Consider the following 12,480-nt stretch of genomic DNA (forward strand, 5'->3'; position numbering starts at 1 on the left):
GACTGGGACTCTGGGTTCAGAGGCACAAAGGCCATCCTGCTGTGCTGGTGTGCAGTTCTGACATGCAGCTCTGTGAAGGCTGAAAGGCCAGAAGAGGTCCTGTCTGCAGAGCCCATCTCGGAGTTATGGCCTTTGTCGGGTATTAATAAAACCTGCTGGGGGAGGTGCCCCATCTGACGTTGGGGTGCAGGCACTGACTTGGGCCCGCTCACCCCATCCTGCCTGGCATCATGTGACAGGAGCACTCTGGAGCCATCTGTTGGGTTTGGGATCAGAAGTCAAACAGCCTAGAAAGGGCTCCTTAGGCCCTGCCCCCCGGAGTGGGGCTAGCTGTGGTCAGGTCGGATGGTCAGTACAGGGCCAGCCTTGGGTGGGGCTGAACCGTCCACCTGATGAAAGTTTAACTCAGAGACCGAAGCGGCAGGTCCTGGCATCTTGAGGGCAGCTGGCTTTGGCAGAAGGAACAGAACAGCTCAGAAGGAAAGAATGCAGCCGTATTTTCATTAAGGAATTTATTTCTCTTAAAAAAAAAACCAAAACAACAGTGGTTCGATCTAGATACAGCAGCACTGTGACATATTCGAGGAAACATACAAAGATTCAGAGCAGCAGGAGAACAAAAGCCGGTCTCTTCAGGAACGACCTCCAAAATGGAACTATTTTTATTCATCAATGTTAAAATTTCCCTGAAAAAAAAAAAAAGAAACCTTTGGATACTAGAAGAATTATTATTTTCGCACTACCAACAGCCACGAAGCTCTTCTAATTGAGAACACTTGCTTCTGATCTATTACAAAAATGACTTAGTGATGCACCGGAGCAAGACGTCTAGATTCTTCTTTTGGGGTGTGTCTTTCCCTCGGAAGGAGAGCTAGCGTTTCAAAAGTTTTAGCCACTGTCCACAGCACAAGACTTTAAAGTTAGACCTGATGAGCACCCACACCTGCTGGAGCTGGAAAAGCTGGGCTGGTTTGTTGTAGGTACAGAAGGGGTCTTGGGGGATGAGGTGTCACCGTCTTGGTCTGTTGTGATCAGAAAGACGTGAGCTCTCTGCCATTCATGACTCACAGCCCTGCGCTTGGAGATGCACAAAGATTTCACATGCTTTCTGTACAAAGGCTAAAATGTTAGGAGGTCCTACTTCAGAGTGTGGAGCTAGAGAACAGGAGACGACCAGAGGGGTTGCCCCCAGGTACACAATCACATAGCAAACTGAGAGGCGAGCCCAGTGTCACCCTGACTAGCGTTCCCTCTTCATCTCTGGGGACTGCTGACAGTCGGCAAGGCTGCTGTTCCCCTTGGCCGAGGCCTAGGGTGCCAAGTTCAGGGGGCTGCGGGGCTCCCTCTGTATTGAGGTCTGGGTCAGCAGTTTGCATGAGAAAGTTGGTGGGAAAACTTCGAGGGATGGGGGGAGGACAGGGTGTGAAAGGATGAGGAGCCTCCATGGTGAGCTGGGCACCTTGGAATGGCATGGACACCTCCTGCCTCTCGGAGGGCAGGCCCTCAACATCATCCAGGCTTGCTAGGTCCAAGGGCAGGCAGCCACATTCCACTTGTGCCTTTGATGTCAAGGCTGCACTCCCACACGTGATCTCAGAACTCACTGCCATTTGCCCCCATGGGCTGCCTGAGAAGTGTGCACACACCAGACCCCACTGTGAGCTTCCAGGGAGCATGGCCTCCGACACAGAGACTCTCTTTTGCTGAGAGCAGTGCCTTTTGGGACAGAAGCCCTCCTGGGGCTGCTCAAGACAGAGCAACATTTGGCTACTGTGCCAGCCAACTGCCCTTGTAAGAAGCCTCGTGGTTTTCAAAGTGATGATCCGGCCTAGAAAGATGAGAGGATGAGTTGTTGTGGGAGGTGGTGCCATCCTCCAGGAAGGTGGGGTTGGGTCTTTGTGATCTTAAGAGTGATATTATGGGAGAACCCCCGTGCCAGGGGCTCGAGAAACACTCCTGGGTCATGGTGATCATGGCAGAGAGACCACCCCCATCCCACCGGGTACAGAGGCTTGTCTCCTGAAAAGCGGAAGCAGAGACGCTTTTGCAAGACCCTGCGTCTCACGTCAAAGGCACAAAGTCAGCGAAGATCCGGAGAGAAGAACATAAAGACTTGAAGGAAGAAAGGCTCTTCCATGAAGAGCTCCAATGCAGTAAAAAGATTTAAATCCACTCACTGTCCAAAGATGCCTCATCCTGGACAGGTGGGTGGTAGGAAGTTTTCTTCTTAATTAAAAAGAAATCTTTAAAAAAATGCAGCTATAGAAAACAAGCCAGAGTAGAAGCTTGTGGGGGGCGGTTGGTACAGGGTCGGGGCATCCAGGGGCAGGACCTGTGGGGACCCCGAGAGGAGGGGGCTGACTTTCAGGCACTATTCTAAATGAAGTACAGAGCAATGGGCCTAAAGGAAGAGCAGGATTGCAAAGGCCAACGAGTCTGACTGTGTCCTCTGGGCACTCGGGGGCAGGTAGTGACTGTGAAGGAAGACGCCTGTGATTCTGAGAGCCATGCAAAGCTCTGTGCTTTTAGCATCTCTGCTCTCACAATGTAGAAACACACTGGTTCATGTTTCCTTTCTTGCTCCTTGAGGATGCTTAATGCAAACCGACAGTGCATTGGCTTTGAGGTGCAAAGAGACGGACTTCTGCACACCAGTCAATTTGGAAAAGCTTGGGTCGCTGTGAACGCGGCAAAATGAATGAAACTTCCGGACAGGAGGGTGGTGGCGTGGGCTGGTGACTATCCCAGCAGGATGACTGTCCCTCTTTTGATTAAGAAAGGAAGGTCAGTCAGAGCTCGAGGATCTTAAAATACTGGTCAAAGAGCTCCACTTCCTCAGCAAAAATTCAGTATAGCTGTTTGTATTCATCTTGTACTCAGCCCAGGAAAGCGAAGGGAAGCAGCCTTGGAGACATGAGCTGGTCTTGAAGAAAATAATACTGTATTAAAGGGATCTGAGGGAAGCCCAACTGTTTCCTGGCTCCTCTTTGCTTGTAAAATGGCCTCAAAATGGTCAGTTGCAAAGGTCAGGCGCCTGTCTAGCGCCCAGACCCAGTGGCATGGGTTGGGGAAGAGCATGGGAACTACACACAAGGCTGACACACTGGCTTCTCTCTCTTCCTGAAACCTCAGGCTCCAAAGCTGCCTGGTCACCTACAGAAGTAAGTTTGGGAGAATCGGAAGCCCCACGGGTGGCCTGAGGCAGTGGCTCTCACACTCCGGGGTGCAGCAAAGTGACCTGGCAAGCCTTCTGAAGAAGCGGGTTCCTGGACCTACTCCCAGAAAACCCCATTCTGTGGGTTTGGGGTGGAGCCCGGAATCTGTATTTTGATGGGAGATGTCACCGCAGGAAGTACAGGGCCCACACCGGGAGAAACCCGGGTAGCTGCCTGGTGGCTGAGACCAGGTCTGACCGAGGCCAACTGGGCAGGCAGGGGAGCATGGGATGTTGACCTTTCACCCCGTCCGGGAGGGGAGGCAAAGGCAGATTTGCTCCTTGTCATCTTGTGAAGGCAGCAGGGGAAGGCCGGAGGCAACCTGGGGCTGGACGGCCATGCTCAACGGGCCCTCTAGAGGCCCTGGGCTGGCAAAGCCACCAAGTCCCCTGGGGCTGCTTGTGCCTGGAGACTTGAGATGCCCAGTTAATACGTGCCTCTGCGCTCCCTCGCCCAGAAAGGACGGTGAGTCCTGAGCTCCTTTGGTGGCCCAGCCTCTCCCATTTGCTTGGAGAACCAACCACATCCATCCATCCATCCATGTCACCTGGGCCCCTCGAAGCTCTCAAGACCTTCTGATCCGTATATACTCAAGGGATATGCCTGGAGGCCCTGGGCAAACCACTCTCCCCTCTACAAACCCAAGACCTCTGCCCCCTGATGCTTCCATGGGCTGGAAGGGCTTGGGACTCTTGGGGTTCCATGACTACTTATCCTTGCTATGTGTCTCTTTAAAATAGAATAAAGTAATCCCCAAATGCAAGACTCTTGAAAACACACTGGCTCCAGCAGTCAGAACCTGCTCAGAAAGAAGAGGCCTAGACATCACTCTGCTGAAGACTCTCAGCTCCAAGTACTGGCCGCCTTTCAGAAGAGGAGGCCGAGCCCGAAGCAACGGCGGCATCACGTGCCCCCAAAGGGAAGTGCACGTTCTGATGCAGCAGAGCTCAGGTGACTCCACGCACCCAATGGAAGGTATTCTGGCTGGGGGTGATGTCCCAGTGTGCCTTTGGGCATTTAATTCAGATGGTTACAAGCCAACAGAACGAGGATGCCAAATGAGGAAAAGCTTATAGAGATGGATACAACCAATCCTTTAAAGGTGAAGTGTGGATCATTTTCTACATTTAATAAAAACATTTTCTCATTTGAGGCTCTGGAAGTCTTGAGTCACATTTTTCATTGCTGTTGTAAATCCCCCCCTCCCACCAACCCCCCTCTAAAATGTCTTAAAACACATGGTTTAACAGTGGCTGCACAGAAAATATACACCCTCAAAGTCTGACTTTCTTTTAAATACAAATATACAAAATGTAAACTGAGACAATAGAGAAATTTACAAAACTTTTCTTTAAAAATAATAAAGACAAAATTCAGTTCTAGTTATTAGGATGCTATTAAAATACGTGCAAGTTGTATCCAACTGGATTTCTATTGCAGTGTTCGCCAGAGACACGTCCAATCCATCTCGGCTCGAGGGCCGCCTCCAAACACAGACCTGAGTGGAAATCTCTTTGAGGAACCGGGAGGCTCCCCATCTCAGGGGTGGGCCGCCTCCTTCCCCGGCTCCTGGAGGGCTTCCCCGCCCACCCGCCAGGGTGGGAGCTCCTCCGGTTGCAATTCTGCTTCTAAGAAGAAGGGTCCAGGCTGGTCCCACCGTGGACTTCAGGCCAGAGCTGCAACTAGCTGCTTCCGGTGGAGTTTGAACTCACGTGGTTTGAATTGATGTGGTGGTTAAAACTGGTCTTGGAATTGGGTGAACTCTTGGAATTGTTTTGATGCTGGGAGGGGGCGGTGAGCAGAGAGGAGAGAGAGAACAAGAGCAAGTCAGTCATTGCAGAGTCAGGCCCTGGGGCCCTCGCCTCACAGGGGCCTCGGAATCTGAGCCGGAAGGGGCTTGGGTGACCAGCCCTCCCTCTTGCTTTCTGCTGCCTTCTGTTTTCCCCCCACAGGCCTAGGTCCACAGACCACCCTGCGGGCAGAGGGCTTCTCCTGGTGCCCGGGTGGAGGGCTTCTCCAGAAGCCCAAGCCAGGAAGGAGGCGGTCCCTCTATATTAATATTTACAAGGTTAGACCTGCTGGCCTGGAGTTAGGCTGCCAGTTCAAACCCTAAATGTGCCACTTCTTAGCTGAGTGACCTTGGGCAAGCGTCTGACTCCGTTGGCTGCCTAGCCTTTGTAAGGTGGGGTAGGAGCCACTTGTGCCCGGGGCTGTTGGAAAAAGGAAACAAAGCTGTGTATACAAAGGGCTCTCTTGGGTGCCCGGCTCCGGAACCACGAGCTGCTCACCCTTAGCACCCCCGGCCGTCTCTCAGCATCCCATCCCAGGAGAGGAAAGTTCCGGGCGTCTGCTCCCCCCGTTGGTGGTGTTGTCGGGCACGTGCTGAGGCCACTGTTCTCCACCCCACTAAGTCCTCTTTCCACCCCGGGCAGCGAGCATCTCCATCCTGCATTTTCCGATGGGGAAACAGAGGCTGGGAGAGGGTCATTGAGCTGCCACCCAACCGGGAAGGGATCAGGGCTGGATTTGAACCTGGACTGTGAGCTTCCATAGCAAACACCTGTCCCAGAATCTGGGGCTGTCCTGTCAGAGGTGGAGGTCATTTCTGTCTGGAATTTCAATTTTACTTGATGGAGGCATTTGAAAATTATATTTTTACAGTAGGCGGAGATGAGTATGTTTGTGGAATAGGGGGTGAAACTCTCATGAAGTTTCTAGATAAAACTGCAAACTTGGGCCCTCAGTCTGCATTTTCTCTCTGGATTCTGCCAGATCCATGCTCCCCACCCTGTTATCCCAGATCCTCTGCGTGGGCTCACAGGCTGTGTGACCTTGAGCAAGTTCCCTAACCCCTCTCAGCCTCAGTTTCCTCATCTGTGAAATGGGGTGATGGGAGCACTTCCGGGGCTCACCCTCCGCTAAGGTCCCCAAAGGAGGGATGCGGTTTTGCCTGCTGCTGCATCCTAAGTCCTCAGGTAACAGTCTGGCATGAGTAGGTTCTCAGTACATACTGGTGGAATGAATGGCTGAACGGAGGCCTGGGGTTTTATGAAGATTAAATAAAAGACGCCTCCAAAAAGCACTCAGCGCAGGGCCTGGCCCACGGTGGAGTGCCACAGCCATCTCGTCCCTGTTATTTAAGGGGGAGGGAGGTGGGATGCCAAGGGTCTGGGGACAGAGCTGCACCTGCCTTCACCTCTTCATCCCCCTGGGGAGAGGGGCTGCTCCTGTGGGCTGGGAGAGAGGAGAGTAAGGAACCAGGGGCCTCGCAGGCCTGGGGATGGGACCACGCCGTCTTAAAGGGCCAGGCCAGGAGGGGGCGCTATAGTGACTAACCCCTTCTTGGTGGCAGGGATGAGGGTAGGGGTCTCTCTCCAAGGCCTGCCTGGTCCTGCCTGGGACATATCTCCCATTTGGCCCCACCAACCCTTGATCCAACACCAGGCTCTGAGAGAAGAATACCTTTTCCTGAGGGACAAAGTCTCCTCTGGCTGCCGGCTGGAAGGCCCAGCATCAAACTACAGGGCCCCTCCTCAGGAGCCCCGAGGTTCTGTGGGGATCGCCTGTGCAACACCAGGTACACCTGTACTCTGTCAAATCTTTGCGTGCATAACTGGCGTCGCCTTTACAAAGATTCTCAACCAGGGACGTTTTTGTCCCCAGGCCCTGGGGACATATTTGACTGACACACGGGAGTGGATGCTACTGCCATCTACTGGCTGGAGGCCAGGGGTGCTGCTAAACCCCTAAAGGCACAGGACAGCCCCCACAACAAAGAATAAACCCAATGCATCGACAGCGCTGAGGCTGAGGAACCCTGACAAAGGGTGAACTTTGGGTTTGCCCCTCCGCTCTGGGGACCTCATTAACCAGTGGGTTTCAAGGCACTTCACACAGGTTGCCTGTCCTTCCAGGCTGCAGCTGCAACCCCTCGTCTCCCCGGCCAGCAAGTTGGTCTCAGTCCTATGGAAGGGTCAGGCCTGGGGTTCCCGGAGCTGAGACCAGGGCATCCAGGTTGGGGTGGGAGGTGAGGGTCTCACCTGACGCTTGAAGAGCCTCTGGAGCAGCCCTTTCTTTGGCGGTTCCGGAGGGTGGCTTCGGTTCAGGTCCGGTGAGAGGGTACCGTGGGGTCCGAACACGTTCAGCTCCTTAAAGCACTCTGTTTCTATCATCTGGAGAAGCGGTCAAAACACAGGCAGGGTGAGGGCTGTCCAGGCCATCCCGGGGGACAGGCAGCCCAGCAGCCCGGCCGTGGGTGACTCTGTCCCTGCCAGGCCCTCCGCTCGCCCGGGGTGAGACCCCGGCAGCTCCCCGCCCGCCCATGCCTCTCCCAGACCGCCTGGTGAGCCGTCCTCACTCAGAAGCCAGAAGCCGGCCACGGAGGCTGGGGTGGAGGCGCTCGTCTTCCAGCCACCCTCAGCTCCTCCTTCACCCCAGGGCTCTGCACCGTCCCACTCCGGGGCTGCAGGCAACCTCCCCATCATGTCTATCTCACATGAACCAGCTCGGACTGGGCTCCATCCTCGTGTGCAGTGCGGTAATGGGAGCACTTTGCTGGCTCACCCTGCACTAAGATCCCCAAAGGAGGGATGCAGTTTTGCCTGCTGGTGCATCTTCAGTCCTCAGGTAAGCACCCCGACTCCATCACCCACCTCGGGCCTCCAGCTGCTGCCCGTTTCCCAGCCACGCTTCTCCAGAGTCATCTGGATAGGCCTCCTCTCCCCGCCCCGCCAGCTCCTGACCCTGCACCACGCCACCGCCCCAGTCCGCACCCCCCTTCCCCCGCCTCGCCGTCACAGCAGCCCCGCCCCCGCTTTGGGGTGAAGCTGAGGACCCCACCGTGCTCACCTCGCTTTGCCACGGGATGGGCACAGAGCCCGTGGAGAACTTGGAGTAGAAGTCGTCGTCCGTGTGGTCCAGGTTGACGCCCTTCACGGTGGAGAACTGCTCGATGTCCAAGACATCCTTGCAGTACACGGCCCGGGGCTGGGGAGGGAGGGATTTGAATGGGGAGCGGGGGTGGGGGGTGGTGGGGGGGTGGTGCAGGGAAGGGGGGGCAGGGGTGGTCTCCCAGGGCCTCCCCCCAGCCCTGGGAACCTGGGCTGCCCTGGCTCAGTGGGACCAAGGGGCCCCCAGTTGGGGTGATGAGAATTCAAGGCGCCTTCCTGCCATCACTGACCCACACAGGCTGTGATGGGGCATGTCCCCAGGAGGACCACTCTGGCCCTTCCCACATCAGAGGCCAGTCAGAAGCGGTAGGTCACCATGCAGGCTCGTCTGCCACACACAGCCCTGGGCTGGGGTCCCAGCTGTGGTGCTTAGGTACTTTGGGAAAGTCACATAACCCCTGAAGGCCTTAGTTTCCTCGCCTGCAAAATGGGGACAATCAAGGCACTAGGACAGGAGGCTGTTGTCAGTGCTGCTATGGACCTGATGCTGTAACCCTGGTGATCTCTTTCATCTCTCTTGTCCGCCAAACATGCTCTGGGGCTGCAGTTCAGGGACTCACAGAGACAAACCCGGGCCCTGCCCTCTGGGAGTTCAAGATTGGTGGGGGAGGGCTCCCAAGGGCTCTAGGAGCCTGGGAATCTGGAAATGAAAACTTCATAGAGGTGATGAAGCTAGGGTGGGTGCAGAGAGACCTCCTCAGACCAGGCGATGCTCTGCTACTGGCAGATGGGAGCCACCCCCTGCCCACGGGTCTCAGTCCCTGGTCCAGGGCCCCTCACAGACATTTAGCAAAGTCGAAGGTCATAAACCAGTGCACAGGCTCAGTCCAGGCTGGGGAGATACTCACATCTGGAACAAAGGGGGGATCCAACATCCCGGCCTCTAAGCGCTTGAAATTCATGTTCCTGAAGAAGGGGTGTCTCTTGACCTCTGCGGCCCCTTCCTCCTGGCAGCCCAGCCTCTGCTTTGCATCTTTGGTGAGCAGCTGCAAAAGGAGAGCCCCATGAGGACACGCCGGGTGGGGGGCCTTTCCTCCTGCCCAGAGGCCCGAGGGGCGAGGGGCTTTGGAGAGCTTGTGATCACCTCCCTTCCACACAAGAATCCCCGAGCCATCCCCTGCCATGACATCCCTTCGCTCGCGTCCACCAGCCCTGGGCCACCCCAGGTTCCCATCAGACACCGCTCGACCCTGATTCGGGAGGCTCTCCTGAACCGCGGTGCGCTTTGTGGTCCCAGGATCCCAGCGTGCTCAGATGCCCGGAACCCTCAGGAGAGCAGGAGTCCTGTCTGATTCTGCCCACGACTGCATGTCCAGAGCCTGGTGCGTACCTGGCACCCACTAGTGTGTGCTGAACTGGCATCCCCTCTTCTGCTCCAGGTAAGCTACCAAGGGCAAAGACTGGTCTGTGGGTTCTCTCATTCGTTTACGCGATTCGTAAGTACATTGCAGACTTGCACCCAGGAGGCGCCGAGAGACGGGATGCTGAGGGTCTGGCCTCAGCAAAGTCATGTTAAGAGGACCCATCAGGGCAAGGCAGATGCGACACCATAGTGGCAAAGGAAATGAGAACTGGCTGTTAGCTGAGGGATCAGGAGGTGGTCTGGGGAGGGGGCATCTGAGACAGGCTTTCCAGGCCGGGAGAAGGCACTGGAGGGACCTGTGACAGCGTAAGCAGAGCAAGCTTGGAGAACACTCATCTTTGAGTCTGAGGGAAGGCTGGGAGTGAGAGAGATGGGTCAGAGTGAAAGAGACCAGCTGGGGAGAGTGATGGAGGGTCCTGGAGGCCAGGTCTGGAGGTAGGATTTTAATACAGAGGTAGTGGGGAGCCAAGGATGGTTGGGGGTGGAGGAAGGTCCTCATGACAAACAAAAGGCAGGATGGAAGGTTATTAGGAGAGGAAGGGGCTACAGGAACAGACATGCCACCAGACCAAACTGGAGGAAGGTATGAATGAAAGATGGGGAGGGGGGAGGAGGAAGGGGAAGGGAGGGGGAGGGGCGGGCCACAGCTGAAGATGAGGCGGGGCCCCCACATAACTGCAGGGCATCAGCCCCCTCCCCAGTCCCAGGGGAAGCCTGTGCTTCTCTCTCCTCCCCGCCACACTGAGCACTCCACCATGTACACAGTTGGAATCTACTAAGTGTCTGCTTTGAGACAGAAATCTAAGTGGGCAGCTCGCACCTTGGAGGGAGTCCAGCCCTTTCTTCTACCAGCGTCCCAGTGGCCTCTGCACATGCTCATTCTGAGAGGCAGGGGGCCTCCTGGGGTCCACAGTTTGGAGAGGAGACTTGCTGGGACTGCCCTCCCCCCAAACTAAGGAGTGAAAGGCGACAGTGGGGCGAGCAATGGATCACGGCCTCAAAGGGACGAAGCTGTGACAGCTGCTCACAATGTCACCCCACTCGGTCTACCGACCCACCAGGCAGCCTTGGACCCATGGACTGGTGGCTCGGGGCCACTCCTGCTCTTCTCCTGGGGCTTTGCTTGTCTCCGAGAAATCGCAGAGGCTGCAGGGCCCAAAGGCTGCAGGGGCTGGCCAGACAGATGACACAGTGAGGGAAAAAGGTGAGGGGTGGGCTGCGTGGGCCATGCCAGGCTGTCCCTCAGCTCCTGCCAGGCAGGAATGTTGGCAGGTGTCCGGGGCTTCTGCTTTTTTCAAAAGAAGCCAGAAAATCCCGGTTTTTATGTGCTTTTGCCCCATTTAAAAATCTTGGCAATTAACCCACTCTTCACTTTTTTTCTAAAACACTGTTCAGCTAAAATAAACACCCACCTATATGTTGCCTGTTTGCAACCTGGGCATCAGGTCAAGAGTTCACAAATATTATATCAGGTATAAACCAGGAGAAGCAAGAGGGAGAGATGGTGTGAGTTTAGGTGGATGGGGCAGGCAGAGAGGGCTTCCTGGAGGAGGATGACTAGCAATGGGCTGGAAGGATGGGTGAGACTGAGACGGATACAGGGCTAGTGGGGAAAGAACAGTGCTGGACTCAGCAGGGGCATAATAAAGGTGGGAGCTGAGGTCTGGGCTTAGGGACCGGACCCAGGAGACAGGACAATGAGATGCATGCACTTCTGGACCACAGGGGCGGTGGAGGGGGTCTTGTGGCTGCCAAGATGGAATGGGGGCTGGGGACTAACTTTATTGCTGTTTGTATAAAAGTCTTCCTCAGCAGTGGGGGCTGGAGCTGCCCTGGGCCTCCGTGGTCTCCTTACGATCAGGCCCTGCTATGTCCTTAGCCTGGTGTCCCTTGGTGGTGACAGGGCGAGCCTGACCAGATGGGTTGAGGTTACGGGCATGGAAGAAGTCCAAGATCAGACTTACAAGGCCTCAGGGTCATTTGCAAGGAGGCAGAGCGAGACCAGAGAGCTCCAGAGGTTCTTCTAGCTGAGAAAGACGAGGGGACCTTGGTTTTGATATTTGCACCTGTAAGCCCAGGTTTGCCTGGAGCCCCAGGCTCAGCTGCCTCCTTCCCTGTAGTGGCCACCAGGGGGCAGCAGAGGAACAGCAGTGCCCCTGAGCCGATGACTGTGGGCAGGGGGCCCTCTGTGCCTCTCTGTCCTCTCAGCGGCTCCCCTGTTGCTCTTAGGGTGTCTCAAGAACTGCTTCTCTGAATTCCTGACCCTGACCCAGGCCACTTGATGATGCACTGACCTTCCATCCCTCACCCAGTTAGGTCCCAGCAGATAGGTACCTAGTTACAACATCAACCAAGTATTGTTGGGTCCCCTTTCGACCCCCCTGTTTTCAACCATCCCCGAGGGTACCCCACATTTCCATGTACCTGCCTCTTGCTGTCTTGCTCCTCTTGTCCCTCTATCCCAGCTCTGGCTGTCGTGACTACCTGTTTCCTTGGAGGCTGCCCAGCTGCAGGCTGGCCCAGGCATGTGGTCCGGGCATGTGTTTGCCTGTGTACACGCCATGACTCCCTCATGGTCTCTCACACACGCAAATCACAGACCTACGGCTCCTCTTTGGAAGGGGTCAGATGGCAGCTCTAGGCCAGATCCTTCTCCCCGTGCCTCTGTGACGTCAGACCGAGGCTGGTGAGAGGAAGTGGTCAGGCAGCGGGTGGCCAGCTCCAGGAGGGCAGCCTTCTGGGGGCGGGAGCTAGGCCAGATGGCTCTGGGGCCTCTAGCAGTGCAGCCTCAAATTTTCTAGAAGCAGAAACGTTGCTACTTTTCATCAGTTTCCCAGGCCTGCCTTTCTCTGGACTCCGGCCTGTTTGTTGATGTTCACATTTCAGACCCTGAGGGTCAGATCCCGGTCTTGCTGTTCTAGTTGCAGAGCAGAGGAAGGGACCTGGGGGTTTG

General features: G+C 55.6%; 1 protein-coding gene across 1 annotated transcript in view; it reads right to left on the reverse strand.

The window, feature by feature from the left end:
* Window positions 1-497: 497 nt before the first annotated feature.
* Window positions 498-12,480, reverse strand: part of GRK5 (G protein-coupled receptor kinase 5) — a 232,155-nt gene continuing 220,172 nt past the window's right edge. Inside the window, exons 13-16 of the mRNA XM_027528411.1 lie at window positions 9,013-9,150; window positions 8,064-8,201; window positions 7,256-7,387; window positions 498-4,996 (exon numbers count right to left, since the gene is read on the reverse strand). Coding sequence (XP_027384212.1) covers window positions 4,898-4,996; window positions 7,256-7,387; window positions 8,064-8,201; window positions 9,013-9,150 — 507 coding nt within the window. The 3' untranslated portion in view covers window positions 498-4,897. The remainder of the gene's footprint in view (window positions 4,997-7,255; window positions 7,388-8,063; window positions 8,202-9,012; window positions 9,151-12,480) is intronic.

The sequence above is a fragment of the Bos indicus x Bos taurus genome, chromosome 26 (assembly GCF_003369695.1).
Source record: "Bos indicus x Bos taurus breed Angus x Brahman F1 hybrid chromosome 26, Bos_hybrid_MaternalHap_v2.0, whole genome shotgun sequence".
Lineage (NCBI taxonomy): Eukaryota > Metazoa > Chordata > Mammalia > Artiodactyla > Bovidae > Bos > Bos indicus x Bos taurus.